This window comes from Rhinoderma darwinii, chromosome 11 (genome assembly GCF_050947455.1).
Source record: "Rhinoderma darwinii isolate aRhiDar2 chromosome 11, aRhiDar2.hap1, whole genome shotgun sequence".
Classification (NCBI taxonomy): Eukaryota; Metazoa; Chordata; class Amphibia; order Anura; family Rhinodermatidae; genus Rhinoderma; species Rhinoderma darwinii.
The window spans coordinates 11,382,836-11,397,173 of NC_134697.1; the positions used below are offsets into that span (position 1 = coordinate 11,382,836).

At 47.6% G+C, this 14,338-nt stretch overlaps 1 protein-coding gene across 2 annotated transcripts in view; it reads left to right on the plus strand.

Annotated features, from left to right (window-relative positions):
- The first annotated feature begins 939 nt into the window (after positions 1-939).
- The window catches only part of CLSTN3 (calsyntenin 3), a 52,209-nt gene continuing 38,810 nt past the window's right edge, over positions 940-14,338 (plus strand). Inside the window, exons 1-2 of one of the 2 annotated variants that reach the window (XM_075842933.1) lie at positions 940-1,181; positions 1,790-1,934. In XM_075842933.1, the coding sequence (XP_075699048.1) occupies positions 1,862-1,934 (73 nt within the window). In that variant the 5' untranslated portion in view covers positions 940-1,181; positions 1,790-1,861. Of the gene's footprint in view, positions 1,182-1,235; positions 1,295-1,789; positions 1,935-14,338 lie in introns of those variants that run through there. The other variant, XM_075842934.1, reaches the window with a different exon arrangement.

Here is a 14,338-nt window from a genome sequence, read left to right on the forward strand (position 1 = left end):
CGTCATTTCTTGTTATAATGGAGTCCATCGGGTTCATTCGTGGTGTCCGATGATTTGATGGGAAGAATCTGGGACGGAGGCTCCGATGCACATATGAACAGAACCTCAATTTGTTACTTTGATATATACACATAGTAAAATTCCTTTAATCCGGCATCGATGGGACCTGACTGGTATCAAATTATTAGATATTCTGGATTATGAGACAGGTAGAGAACCTTCAGGAAGACCAGAAGCCCTATAGGGAAGCATAGAAGTCGGGGCCGCAATTTTACTGCAAACCGTATGTGATCTCATGTCTCCCGAGTCCGAATTAGAGGAATGTCTTTATTGGTTCCATCTGCTCAATTTTGCTGGATTATCAGATGCCAGATTAAGGGAATTTCAATGTTTCCTAGAATGAATGAATGAATCATTAACACATTTTCTCGTAAAAACCTCTTATTTTCGGCATTGGATTTAATTACCAGTATTTGCAACCTCCTACTTACTAGAGAGGCTCCTGTACTCACTGCCGGGCCCCTCTGTGCACATCACCTTTTGTGGCCCTGACGGCGGATACATACAGGAAGGAGCTGGATATGGTGTATCACATATATACAATATTGATCTCTATACTGTACTGTATATCGTCCTCAATCATATATTTACATGAACGCCATTTTTTTTTTTTTTTCAAGCAAGGAAAAATATTTGTGCCCCCTCCTCATCTCACGCCTTGGCTGTAGGGACCATGTAGAGACACTAACGTGGGAAGACAGAATGTAATATGGTGGGTGGGGGAGAGGGAGGGGAGAGAAACAGAGAGAACATGAAGCACAAGGGAAGGGAGAGGGGGGGGTAAGGACCACCACCGCCCTCCTCTCCCCTCCACCACCTGCAGCAGCTTTCCCATTGGCTCCGCAGAGCTGCCAGTCTACGGCTGATGTCATCCTGCAGTGCTGCTAGACTCTGCTCCATCCTAAAGACATTACACAGACCCTCCCCCGGAGCCAAGCATCCCCCTGAAGCTCAACATCTCCCTCCCCAACGCAGAGCATCTCTCCCACCCCCTGGAGTACACCTCTCAGCAGATCATTTCTTCTTCAGCGGAGCCGCCAACCTGAATATTTTTTATTTTTTTTTCTCTGTAATCCAATAATCCTTTTAATTCGCCCCCCACTGAAGGCAGAGCATTACAGGTGAGCACCCCACCAGCATGAATCTAGGTGCAGCTGCAGAGCATCACATCCCCCATATCACCGGAGCAGCATTTATTACAGCAGAGCATTGATCCAGAGCAGCAGAGCATTTGGTACAGCACCCACCATCCAGCGTAATCCCACCGCACAGATACAGGGACAGATTGCACTAGGAGCAGATGGGCAGGTCGCAGAACAGGGGGTTGGGGGGTACAGCGACAAAAATGGGGGGCACTATAGATAGTCATTGCAACCTGTGACATTGAGATTTCGGTGTGGCGGAGAGAGAGACTGCAGCCTGTCATATAGAATAGACAGCCAGGCAGATGGATTAGAGCTTTGCGTGACAGTGTGACAGCGCAGTGGAGCGGGGGGCTTAAATATTGGAAAATTCTAATATCACGTCGGTCTAAATTTGGTGGGATAGACTGCAGGCGAGTCAGTCGGGGAGACAGTTGCCAATATAGAGACTGCTGTCTGGAAGGTTTGAGAGACTAGACTGTCTGCGGTGGGATGGAGAGACGGCTTTACTAGTATGAGCGAGACGGCCAAAAATCGTTCATCTGGATCGATTTTGATTTTTTTTTCTGTCCAATGCTTCCCCACAGAGATCCGCAGACAGCACCATTATACAACGAGACACCTCGTATGTGAAGCGAGACTGCTGGAGACAGCTGAAAATGATCCAGAGAGACGTCTGCCTGTCGGTGCTTCTGGTCATTGCCATTCTGCACTCCGTTACCTGCAATAAAGGTCAGTACAGAAATGGGGGGCGCTCCCTACATATGTGTGTAATAAAGTATAAAATGCCGTACAGATCTCAATCTGACAGCAATCCCCCCCTAAAATCCTAACAAACCCACAAGAAATAGACGTCCTTGAGTCGCCCTCTTCTGTCAAGTTGCCATAAATTATATTCAACCGTTTCTTCATTATCTGTTTCAGGGAAAGCTGGGTGACAACCAATATGGCCGCCAGTACAGCTACCCCAGGGTTGTCACTGAGACTCTTGAATGTGCCTAGTAATGAACACCTGGAAAAATGTATCATTGGGGAGTCTGGAGTCTGTTATGGAAGCCAAATTGCTCGCCAGTCACCCAACTTTCCCAGAAACAGATATAACTGACAAATGAGTGAATATCATTTCTAACAACGTGATGGATGAGGAAGGATTATTTAACATTGACCCTAATTATTTGATGGGGTGAGAAATGTAACTGTAACCCTCTAAAAATTGCATTGGGGGGGGGGGGGGGGGTGAATCCTGCACTTCTTTGTTACGCATGTATGGCATATGAACCTGTGTAGCCGTATTGTAATGCTCATCATTTCCTATTTGCCCTTTCTCTACTGCTCTGCTTGTGTAAGTGTCAGTCTTTACTGTAGTCCTGGCATTCTGTTCATGAAGCAGGAAGCCCAGGATGAACAATATCATAGGTCCCTCCCACATGCGGTGCATGGAAGTGGGAGGACAAAAATAAAACCTGTGATTATCACCATCAGATCATGCTGCCTGCAACCTATGGGGGCCAAATATGCGAATTATGAGCTGTATTTTACAACAACAGTCCTTCTATTGCCGTTGCTTCATATTTTGGAATATTTTGTGGACTGATTATAAGTATTACAGTATCTTATCTTCTATTAAAATCCGGAATATTCTTATTTATAACTTGAGGTTATATATATGGCACCAACATATTGCATGGCATTGTACGAAGAGTGAATCTACATCTGTCCCTGCCCCATGTCACATACCGACCAGAAGGCCAATTGACCTATTGGTGTTATTGTGAGAGGAGTGGGCACTCACAAGTTTTCTGGAAGCTGAGATATGGGGGCTGTTTGCAGGGTCCTCACACTGTTACGTGGAGGGATTATTTAGCTATTCTATGGGGGGTATTTTTTTGACCCTGCAGGGCCGCTATATTGTCAGTCAGAGCAAGAAACCCCCCCGGTGACTACCTTATTCTGTCCATGTCACAAGGGACAACTAAACCAGCTCTATAAGTGTGAGGACCTCAACAAACAGCTCCCCATATCTCAGCTTTCTGGACCCTTGTAAGTGTGACATTGGGAGTGGGGGTTTTGGGGTTAACTACAGTCCGACCTTAATTGTCAGGTTTTGAGTGGAGTTCGGCTTTAAGACTACGATATTCCAATGTACCCAATATTTATCCTACTGGCACGGCTGCAGCACCCCGCATTGGACGTTGCTAGGCGATGCCCTGCGTTTCACTGAATATAGCTATAGGAAATGCGCCGGGTGTGAAACCCATTAGTTATATAAGAAAAAAATCAATATCCTCCCTCACCCCCTTCCGGCTGGTAAAACTCGGCATGATCCTAATATAGCATTGAGGACATTGACTGGCGTAAAGTGACAGATGCTCGTCACACGTTCGATTTGTGTTCAGAAGCGAAAGGAGTTAATGATTTATGAAAACAGCTCGGCAGACAAAACGTGCGTGTGATCATATGCATAATGGATAAGGTAAACAGACGCATATCTCACTGTCAGATACAGGGACCGCCGCCTGCATCTGGATAGACATTGACTAGAAATAGCTCCAAAAGCAATTAAATATCCAAAGGTGACATTATAAAGCAGCCCGGGCATCTCCAGCTGTTGCAAAACTACAACTCCCATCATGCCAGGGCATGCTGGTCGTTGTAGTTTTGCAACAGATGGAGAGACGCAGGTTGAGGAACCCTGTTATTGACAAAACCATCCTTGTTGCCCATAGCAACCAATCACAGCTCAGCTTTCATTCTTGCAGAGCTGTGTAAGAAATTAAAGCTGAGCTGTGATTGGTTGCTATGGGCAACAAGGCCAGTCTTACTGTTAGACTGTTTTGATATATGAGGCCAGGTTTAGATTGGATTGTAAATTTAGGAAAGGCATCTATACTATGGGACCAAAATATGTGCACCCCCCCCCCCCCAAATGTCACAAGTTGAGCATCTCATTCCAATACTATGGGCATTAATATGGGGTTACTCCATAACAGTCCTGGCTAGATTCGAAACATGGGGTGCGACCGTGACTGGGCCTGGAAGGGAAGGGAGCGCGAATTGGGCCTGCCCCAGATTCCCTCTGTCTGCCACATCCGGGCCCAGCACACAAATTCTGTGGCGCGGTGCATACAAGATCCTGACTCCCAACAGCACCAGGTCGTTGTGTGTTGCGTCCCATATAACGTTCTGGCGCTGTCTGGCGTCAGGACTTTGTATGCACCGCAGCACATCCTCATGTGGCAGCCTGAGGGGATGGGGGGGGGGGCTCCTGCAGTCCAGAGAAGATGGAAGCAGTGAGTACGGGGAAGAAACGGTGTCCAATCACCTGGGGGTTCGATCAGCGGGGGGGAATGGGGCCCAGCATAGGGCCGCCACACTCTTGGTATCGCTCCTGCGTGGATGAGGTTAAGGTCCGGATTCGGCGGAATTAGGTTCTTCCACGTAAACCATTTGTTATGGACCTAACAGGAGCATTTTCATGTGGGAGGAATGGCAGAAAAGGGTCTTCACCAAGCTGTTCACACAGACTGCACGGACTATGTCCGTTATCCATATCATCACGATTAGATTAATATAACCAAGGCAGGAATATAACAGTGCCAATAGAAAAGGCTGTTATTGGGTGGGTTGTCCTCACATCTTTATTTAAAGGGTTTTTCCCGTTTTAGACATCCAGAGGAACAAGCTTACTCGACTGTTTTCATAACTCCTATAGACTTCAATGGACAGGGCTTCTCCATTCAGACTCCTGCAGGCTAATGTGGCGACCTTGCCTTGCAGAATGGGGTTTTCGCGATAGATGGGACTATTAGAGGGGGTACTCCTACCTATCAGACATTTATGGCATAACGATGCTGGGGATATGGGTGGGAAAACTCTTTTAATAGCCATGCAATCTAGAGCACTTACTGTACATGCGAATGCCCCCCAAAGGTGAACTTTGTCTACTAGAGCATTGGATTTTGCTTTACTGGAAGGGGTTAACACCATAAGTACGCAATAAGTATTTTCCTGGCATCCAGCGAAATCAGATGAATCCTTCAGATGCCATATAGTGAAGTATAACTCGTCACTCCAGTGTTGGTGGCTTTACACCATTCCAGCAGACGCTTGGCATTGTGCATGGAGGACTCAAGCTTCTGTGTGGCTGCTCGGCCGTGGATATCTAATTCACAAAGCTTCTGATGATCAGGTCTTGTGCTGATGCTTGAGGGGGCAAAAATGTGACAAATTTAATTGCAGGAAAGATACCATCCTATGACTCATGACGCGTTTGACCCATTCCACAGTCTTTGTCCGTGGAGATTGCGTGACTATATATTGGACTTTATCCAACTCTTAGCAAAAGGTGTTTAAATACTTCTGGCTATGTAGTCTATTTAATTTGTTGACCCTGGTAGTTGCTCTTTCATCTCAGTTTGAGATGCATTGTTAGACTACATAGAGTGTCTCTTGCATTACACAAACAGACGATTGATTTCCATGAGAACAGTGTAATGTTTCATACGTCCTGTGGTGGCGCTGCAGAGGAATGGAACACTTGATGCAGAGTTCCTTCACTGATTACAGATGATCGCTGGGGGTCAAAGAAATGGGACAACCTGCGATGAGCTTCTCTTTCTCTTCTTTATTTCTCATCTTTATGTTTTAAATCTTCTTCCTTCCTCGTTTTTCATTCTTTTACATATCTTCAATCTTGATCCACCTGCCTCTTCACCTCTCCATTTCCCAAACGTCTTCCATCTTTAGGTTCTTGATTCCCTTTCTTCCTTGTGTTTACGTTCTCATTCTGTCCATTTAGTAGTTTTTATTCTCCAAATCTTCTTTCCTTATCTGGATGGTATAAATCTTTTTCCTTCCTCATCTTGACATTCTATATCCAAGTACCTCTTCATCCCTTCATTGTCCATCTTCTTCCATCTTTATGTTCATGACCTTCCTTCCATATCTTTACAGTCTAAACCACTCGCCTCCTCATTGTTTATATTCTTCCATCATTGCGTTCTTGGTCTCTCTACTTCCTCATCTTTATGTTCTTAATATTCTTTCTTTTTTATCTTAATCCATTTATCTCTTCATTGTCAATCTTCATCCGTATCTCTGTTCTTGATCTCCATCCTTCCTCATTCCCTGTCCTCATTCTCTCTCTATAATGATCTTTATGCTCTAAATCTTCTTCTTTCCTCATCTTTATAGTATAAATCTTCTTTCTCTCTCACCTTTATGTCCTCAATATCCTTCCATTCTCATCTTGATGTTCTTAATCTACTTCTCTCTTCATCTCTCTATTGTCCGTTTCTTGAACCTTTATGTTCTTGACCTTCTTCCTTCTTCACCTTTACATTTTTAATCTACTTGTCTCTTCATTGTCCATCTTTTCCCATCTTTATGTTCTTGATCACCTTCCTTCCTTCCTCCTCCTTCCTTCCTTCCTCCTCCTTCCTTCCTCCTCCTCCTTCCTTCCTCCTCCTTCCTTCCTTCCTCCTCCTTCCTTCCCTTCTTCCCTTCTTCCTTCCTTCCTCCTCCTTCCTTCCTCCTCCTTCCTTCCTCCTCCTTCCTTCCTCCTCCTTCCTTCCTTCCTCCTTCCTTCCTTCCTTCCTTCTTTCCTCCTCCTTCCTTCCTTCCTCCTTCCCTGTTCTCTTTCTCTTTCTCTCTCTTTATTTTTCTTTATGCTCTAAATATTCTTCTTTCCTTATGTTTATGGTATAAACCTTCCTCTTCCCTCAATCTTCTTTGTTCCTTATCTTTATATTCTTGATCTCCATCCGCATTGTCAATGATCTTCCTTCTTTACTTGTTTGATCCACTTCTCTCTTCATCTCTCCGTCACCTTCCATCTTTTTCTTCTGGATTTGCGTACTTTCTCATCATTACATTCTCATCTCCTCGTGATCTTTTTAGTTTCCCTCTCCTCCCTTGTTCTTGATTTTCTCTCTTCATGCTAAACAGAGCTCACATGAATATGATGCTTGGCATTGCCCTCCATGCACAATGCCAAGCATCTGCTGGAGTGGTGTAAAGCCACCAACACTGGAGTGATTAGTTATCTCATCACAATTAAGTTGTACTCATACTCATTGTCCAATTTGGACACTGTTGCACAATTCCAACCACTAGTTTAACATTGATCTAAAGGGGATCGCTCCCGGTCATAGGTTTCGAACCTTATGGGCCTGGGGCAGGGTTTTAAGCTTAATGGCATAGTCTAGTGCATTGATCTCCAACCTGTGGCCCTCCAGCTTTTGCAAGAAGACAACTCCTAGCATTCTCTGGCAGTCTGTTGCTAGGAGTTGTAGTTTCACAACAGCTAAAAAGCCACAGGTTGCAAACCTCTGATCTAGAGCTATAACAGACGGCGGGCCATAGGTGGTAGACCACTGTTCCAATGTATGGTGTCCCTTATGGTAATATCACTATGTAACAGCAGCTACAATAATGTGATATTCATATTGTCTTCATTGAAGTTTTAATACATGACCCATCGTATTTCCAGCATTATCCTCAATACTAGGGTGTGATATTATACAGAGCTGCTCCTTCAGGTCTTTTCCATTGCATTTGTCGGCACAAATCTATTGTCTCTTTAAATGTCACAAACCAACTGGGAAGATGTTATAATCCCACAAGACACTCGGGAGAACACTTCTTCTCTCTTTGAAGGTCATCGCCGCCAGTAGCTATAACTCTGCTAAGATGACACTAACTTGCTTTGCAAGAATGCAGATGCTGGCACTAGTCCGTGTAACAGGGGCAGCAGATGGCAGCCGGAGACTGAATGAAAGCTGCTTATGGAATCCTTTGGATTTTGGGTGCCAGTCAAATATATTCCGAGTATTATCTCGGTGTCTGGAGGTATATTTGATGCATCGAGGGGGAAAAAGCGCAAAATCTTTTTTTTAATGCTATGGGGGAGGTTTATAAAAAGGGTGTTGTTTAAGGCCCCATGGACAAGGCCGTGCCCGTAATCATGGCCGCATTTTCGGGCCGTGCTTCCATACAAAGTGTGGGAGCACTGCCCGTAAAACACGACAAAATGGACATGCTACATCATTCCCGGCACAGTTCTACGGCACGGACATCCATACGTAGCGAGACGGAAAGGTAATTATGTCCGAATTTACAGTCGTGTGCCTGGGGCCTAACATGGATTTACCTGTGATTCTGCTATCGTAAAATGAATTACAGGGTAAAATGGTGTTTGAGAGTCCTTCCCTGATGGAGAGGTAGAATCAAGCAAAGCAAAGGTGCTCCATTCCTAGAAGAGACAGGTGCTAGGAGGTTTATATAAAATTAGGCTAGCATCTGAGGCTACTCACCCAGTGGGCAATAAGACAACCGGTCACCATGACGTCTTTGGATTAGAACATTTTTGTATATTTTCATTTTTGGGTGAAAAATTTGAAGTTCCAGGGACCCCATGACAACTATGACACGTCCTTTTTTTAATACAGATATGGGGCAGAGGGACTATTTGGGCTCCATTTGGCTCCAGGGCCCGGGCATCGAACTCTATAGATACGGAAAAAATAATTTCTATTGAGATGCACATGAGACATCTCACCACCATTAAGTCGCCGAGAAGGTTCTGATAGTGGTGGGGAGTAACTTCTTTATTCCCTGGTGCCCAATGAGGTTTTGGGTAAATGCTCCAACCCATCCCAGAGACGGGGTTCCCTTTCAGATAAAAAATGCAGTGTTCACCCGTAAAATGTTTTTTCCACCATTAACATTTATGGCATATTAATAGACAGGGACTTGACCCAAACTGCTCAGACATTGATGGATCAAAACAGTAAAAATCCTTTTCGAGTGGATCAGTCATGGAGACGGGCCTCTTTTTATTAAGGATTTTTTCCCACACTGAACTGCCCTTCTTAAATACATTCAGGAATATTCTCTATTTGCTAATTAGCGCAAGAGGTATCATGCAGCCCCCTCCTTTCTTGTAAAAGTGCCCTGGAGTGGTCCTCATCGTCTTCAGCCAAGGAGGAGGGGGGGCAGATCACAAACAGCAAGCTCTTCTTCTTCAATCTTCTCCCCAAAAAGAAATTTAGGAGGACAGATTCAATAGCACCTGTGCCATCTTATTTGTATCATTGACTGTAGTGCGGCTGTTCAGGGAAACTAAACTGGGTAATGTAAGGGTCTGTTCACATCAGCGTTAACTTTCCATTGAGGGGTTTCGTCGGAGGTTACCGTCGGGTTAACCCCTCAACAGAAAGGCAAACGTCGACTGCGCTATTGATTCCGTCAAAACAACAGAACCCTGTCACAAAGGTGACAAACGGAAACGTTTCCGTCTTCATTGACTTCAATAGTGATGCAAACGGAAGCTAAGGTTTCCGTTTGCCTTTCCGTTGAGGGGTTAAACCAACGGAAAACTCCGACGGAATCCCTCAACGGAAAGTCAACGCTGATGTGAACACAGCCAAGGTAACACAAACACAAGTCAAATGGATCTGGAAAATTTGGAGGATCGTGCAAAGAGGTTTGACACTGATAAATGTAAGGTTATGCATTTGGGATGAGAAAATTCACGTCATCATTATTTCATAAATGGGAAAAAAAACTGAGTAACACTGACACGGAAAAGTACTAGGGAATTTTATTTGACAGTATACGTAACTGTAGCAACCAGTGTCAGGCAGCTGCTGCCAAGGCAAATAAGATCATGGGGTGCATCAACAGGGTTTTATATGCACATGACGAGAACATAGTCCTACTACTTTATAAATCTCTGGTCAGACCACACATGGAATATTATGTACAGTTTTGGGCATCAGTGCAGAAGAAAGACGTAGTAGAGCTAGAGCAGGTACAAAGGCGGCCAACCAAAGTAATAAATGAAATGAATGGTCTACAGTACCCCGAAAGATGATCAGAATTAGGGTTATTTAGTTTAGAAAAAAGACGTCTGGGGGTGACCTAATAACTATGTATAAATGTATCGAAGGTCAATGGAGAAATCTCTCTCATGATCTTTTTATACCCAGGATTGTAACTATAACGGGGCATCCTCTATGTCTGATGTGAACACAGCCTAGGTAACACAAACACAAGTCAAATGGATCTGGAAAATTTGGAGGATCGGACAGAGAAGTGACAAATGAGGTTTAACACTGATAAATGTAAGGTTATGCATTTGGGATGGGAAAATTCATGTCATCATTATTTAATAAATGGGAACAAAAAACTATGTCTAAAGGAAAGAAGGTTTCTACACAAACATAAAGGACATTCTTTACTGTAAGAGCAGTGACACAATGGAGATACTATTGTAAGAGCATGGAGATACTATTGTAAGAGCAGTCACACTATGGTACCCTCTACTGCAGGGGTCTCAAGCACGCGGCCCGCGGGCCGCATGCGGCCCCTGGGGCTGTCATCTGCGACCCGCGGGACACAGAGCCGCTAGTATCGGCTCTGCTCCGAGACTCTGGAATTCACTGACATCGCTGTCCACATATGAACAGCGATCGATGTCTGGGGCTTCCCCAGAGCCGGAGTCCCGAGCAGAGTGCTGGTGTCGGCTCTGCTCCGGGACTCTGTGGAATTCCCTGTCATCGCTGCCCATATATGGACAGTGTGTCAGGGTCTTGCCCAGAGTGGAGCAGAGCGCTGGTGTCGGCTCTGCTCCTGGACTCTGTGGAATTCCCTGACATCGCTGTCCACATATGAACAGCGATGTCTGGGGCTTCCCCAGAGCCGGAGTCCCGAGCAGAGCGCTGGTGTCGGCTCTGCTCCGGGACTCTGTGGAATTCCCTGACATCACTGCCCACATATGAACAGCGATGTCTGGGGCTTCCCCAGAGCCGGAGTCCCGGGCAGAGCGCTAGTACAGGCTCTGCTCCAGGACTCTGTGGAATTCCCTGACATCGCTGCCCATATGTGGACAGTGTGTCAGGGTCTTCCCCATAGCGGAGTCCCGGGCAGAGCGCTAGTATAGGCTCTGCTCCGGGATGCTGCGGAATTCCCTGACATATCTGCCCATATATGGACAGTGTGTCAGGGTCTTCCCCAGAGCGGAGTCCCGGGCACAGCGCTATTATCGGCTCTGCTCCGGGACTCTGGGGAAGCCTCTGACATCGCTGTCCATACATCGACAATGATGTCAGGGGCTTCCTCAGAGCAGGAGTCCCAGTGATGTCAGGAGCACAGCTGGAGTCCCAGGAAGAGCCTACTAGCGCTCTGCCTGGGACTCCAGCTCTGGGGTTGCCCCTGATATCTCTGTCCATATATGGACAGTGATGTCAGGAGCAGAGCTGGAATCCCAGGCAGAGTGCCAGAAGCGGCTCTGCTCCGGGACTCCAGCTCTGGGCAAGCCCCTGACATCACTGTGGTAGCATCTGCGGAGGGCACTGTGGCAGCATCTGCGGAGGGCACTGTGGCAGCATCTGCAAAGGGCACTGTGGCAGCATCTGCGGAGGGCACTGTGGCAGCATCTACGGAGGGCACTGTGGCAGCATCTACGGACGGCACTGTGGCAGCATCTACGGAGGGCACTGTGGCAGCATCTACGGAGGGCACTGTGGCAGCATCTACGGAGGGCACTGTGGCAGCATCTACAGAGGGCACTGTGGCAGCATCTACAGAGGGCACTGTGGCAGCATCTACAGAGGGCACTGTGGCAGCATCTACAGAGGGCACTGTGGCAGTATGTACAGAGGACACTGTGGCATTATCTAGGGGTGTGTTGCATTATCTACAGAGGGCACTGTGGCATTATCTACAGAGGGCACTATGGCATTATCTACAGAGGGCACTGTGGCAGCATCTACAGAGGGCACTGTGGCAGCATCTACAGAGGGCACTGTGGCAGCATCTACAGAGGGCACTGTGGCATTATCTACAAGTGGGTGTGTGGCAGTATTTGCAGAGGACACTGGCAGTATCTAGGGGTGTGTGGCATCTACAGAGGGCACTGGCATTATCTACAAGTGGGTGTGTGGTAGTATTTGCAGAGGACACTGTGGCATTATCTAGGGGTGTGTTGCATTATCTACAGAGGGCACTGTGACATTATCTACAGAGGGCACTGTGGCATTCTCTACAGAGGGCACTGTGACCTTATATAGGGGTGTGTTGCATTATCTACGGAGGGCAATGTGACAGCATCTACAGAGGACACTGTTGCAGCATCTACAGAGGACACTGTGACAGCATCTACAGAGGACTCTGTGGCAGCATCTACAGAGGGCACAGCGGCAGCATCCACAGAGGGGCACAGCGGCAGCATCCACAGAGGGGCACAGCGGCAGCATCCACAGAGGGGCACAGCGGCAGCATCCACAGAGGGGCACAGCGGCAGCATCCACAGAGGGCATTGCGGCAGCATCCACCGAGGGCACTGTGGCACTATCTAAAAAGGGGCTGCCCAATCTTGACGTGTGCTAACTGAGCCGCCGGACTGCATTTAGCGACACTTAAACTGGAAAACTGGATTATTGAAATCAGCACGTGGAGAAATATCTCAAATTTTAAACCTAGCGCTATTATTATAGTAATGTAGTATTATTATTATAGTAATATAGTGTTATAGAAGTTCAAATAACTAATTGATTAACAATAATTTTGTATTGTATCAAATTTGAAAGTAATGCGGCCCGACCACTTCCCATTTTTTCTATATGCGGCCCACTTACCCGGCCGTGTTTGAGACCCCTGCCATACAGTGTCTGTTAGGGATCTGCCAGGTACTTCATCTAGCTATACTCCTGGGATTAATCAATCCACACCTGAGGCCAGACCTGCTCGACTGACACCATTTCCCACCAACCAGGGTGGCAGGCTCAGGAGTGGGAGAGCCTATCGCGGCCTGGTCTCTCGGAGTTAGCTCCGCCCCCTGCCCTTTATTACCTGCCCTGTGCTCTCCCTCAGTGCTTGTAATTCTTTTGGATTCCTGGCCCCACTGCTGCTTGCTCCAGCCTGCTTCTGCCGTGCTTCTGCCTTGCTGCAGTTCTGCTTGACCTGCTTGCTTGCCCTGGCTTGCTTCTGTCTCCGTGCCTGCTCGGGTGTACTCACTTCGTCCTGGTCCTGACTGTTCGTTCGCCGCCCCGTTTCCTCGTGGCGTTCCGTGGCTACTGCCCCTTCCCTTGCGTGTTCCCTGTTTGTCTTCCTGTGCACTTAGCCAGCGTAGGGACCGCCGCCCAGTTGTACCTCGTCGCCTAGGGCGGGTCGTTGCAAGTAGGCAGGGACAGGGCGGTGGGTAGATTAGGGCTCACTTTCCCTTCACCTCCTTCCTGCCATTACATAACGTCTTCCATGCCTCCCTCCTTAAACGCTGCTCCCCGTCCTGGTCCCCCTCGAGGATACCTCCTGTTCCCGTTCTCACCCCTGAGGGGGTGGAATTCGAGGTGGCCAAGATTATGGACAGTAGGATGGTCCAGGGCTCCCTCCAGTACCTGGTCCATTGGAGAGGATACGGGCCGGAGGAGAGGACTTGGGTACCTGCCCGTGATGTTCACGCTGGGGTATTGATCAGGAGGTTCCACCTCCTCTTCCCCACTAAACCGGGTCCCCTTAGTAAGGGTCCGGTGGCCCCTCATAAAAGGGGGAGTACTGTTAGGGATCTGCCAGGTACTTCATCTAGCTATACTCCTGGGATTAATCAATCCACACCTGAGGCCAGACCTGCTCGACTGACACCATCTCCCACCAACCAGGGTGGCAGGCTCAGGAGTGGGAGAGCCTATCGCGGCCTGGTCTCTCGGAGTTAGCTCCGCCCCCTGCCCTTTATTACCTGCCCTGTGCTCTCCCTCAGTGCTTGTAATTCTTTTGGATTCCTGGCCCCACTGCTGCTTGCTCCAGCCTGCTTCTGCCGTGCTTCTGCCTTGCTGCAGTTCTGCTTGACCTGCTTGCTTGCCCTGGCTTGCTTCTGTCTCCGTGCCTGCTCGGGTGTACTCACTTCGTCCTGGTCCTGACTGTTCGTTCGCCGCCCCGTTTCCTCGTGGCGTTCCGTGGCTACTGCCCCTTCCCTTGCGTGTTCCCTGTTTGTCTTCCTGTGCACTTAGCCAGCGTAGGGACCGCCGCCCAGTTGTACCTCGTCGCCTAGGGCGGGTCGTTGCAAGTAGGCAGGGACAGGGCGGTGGGTAGATTAGGGCTCACTTTCCCTTCACCTCCTTCCTGCCATTACAGTGTCC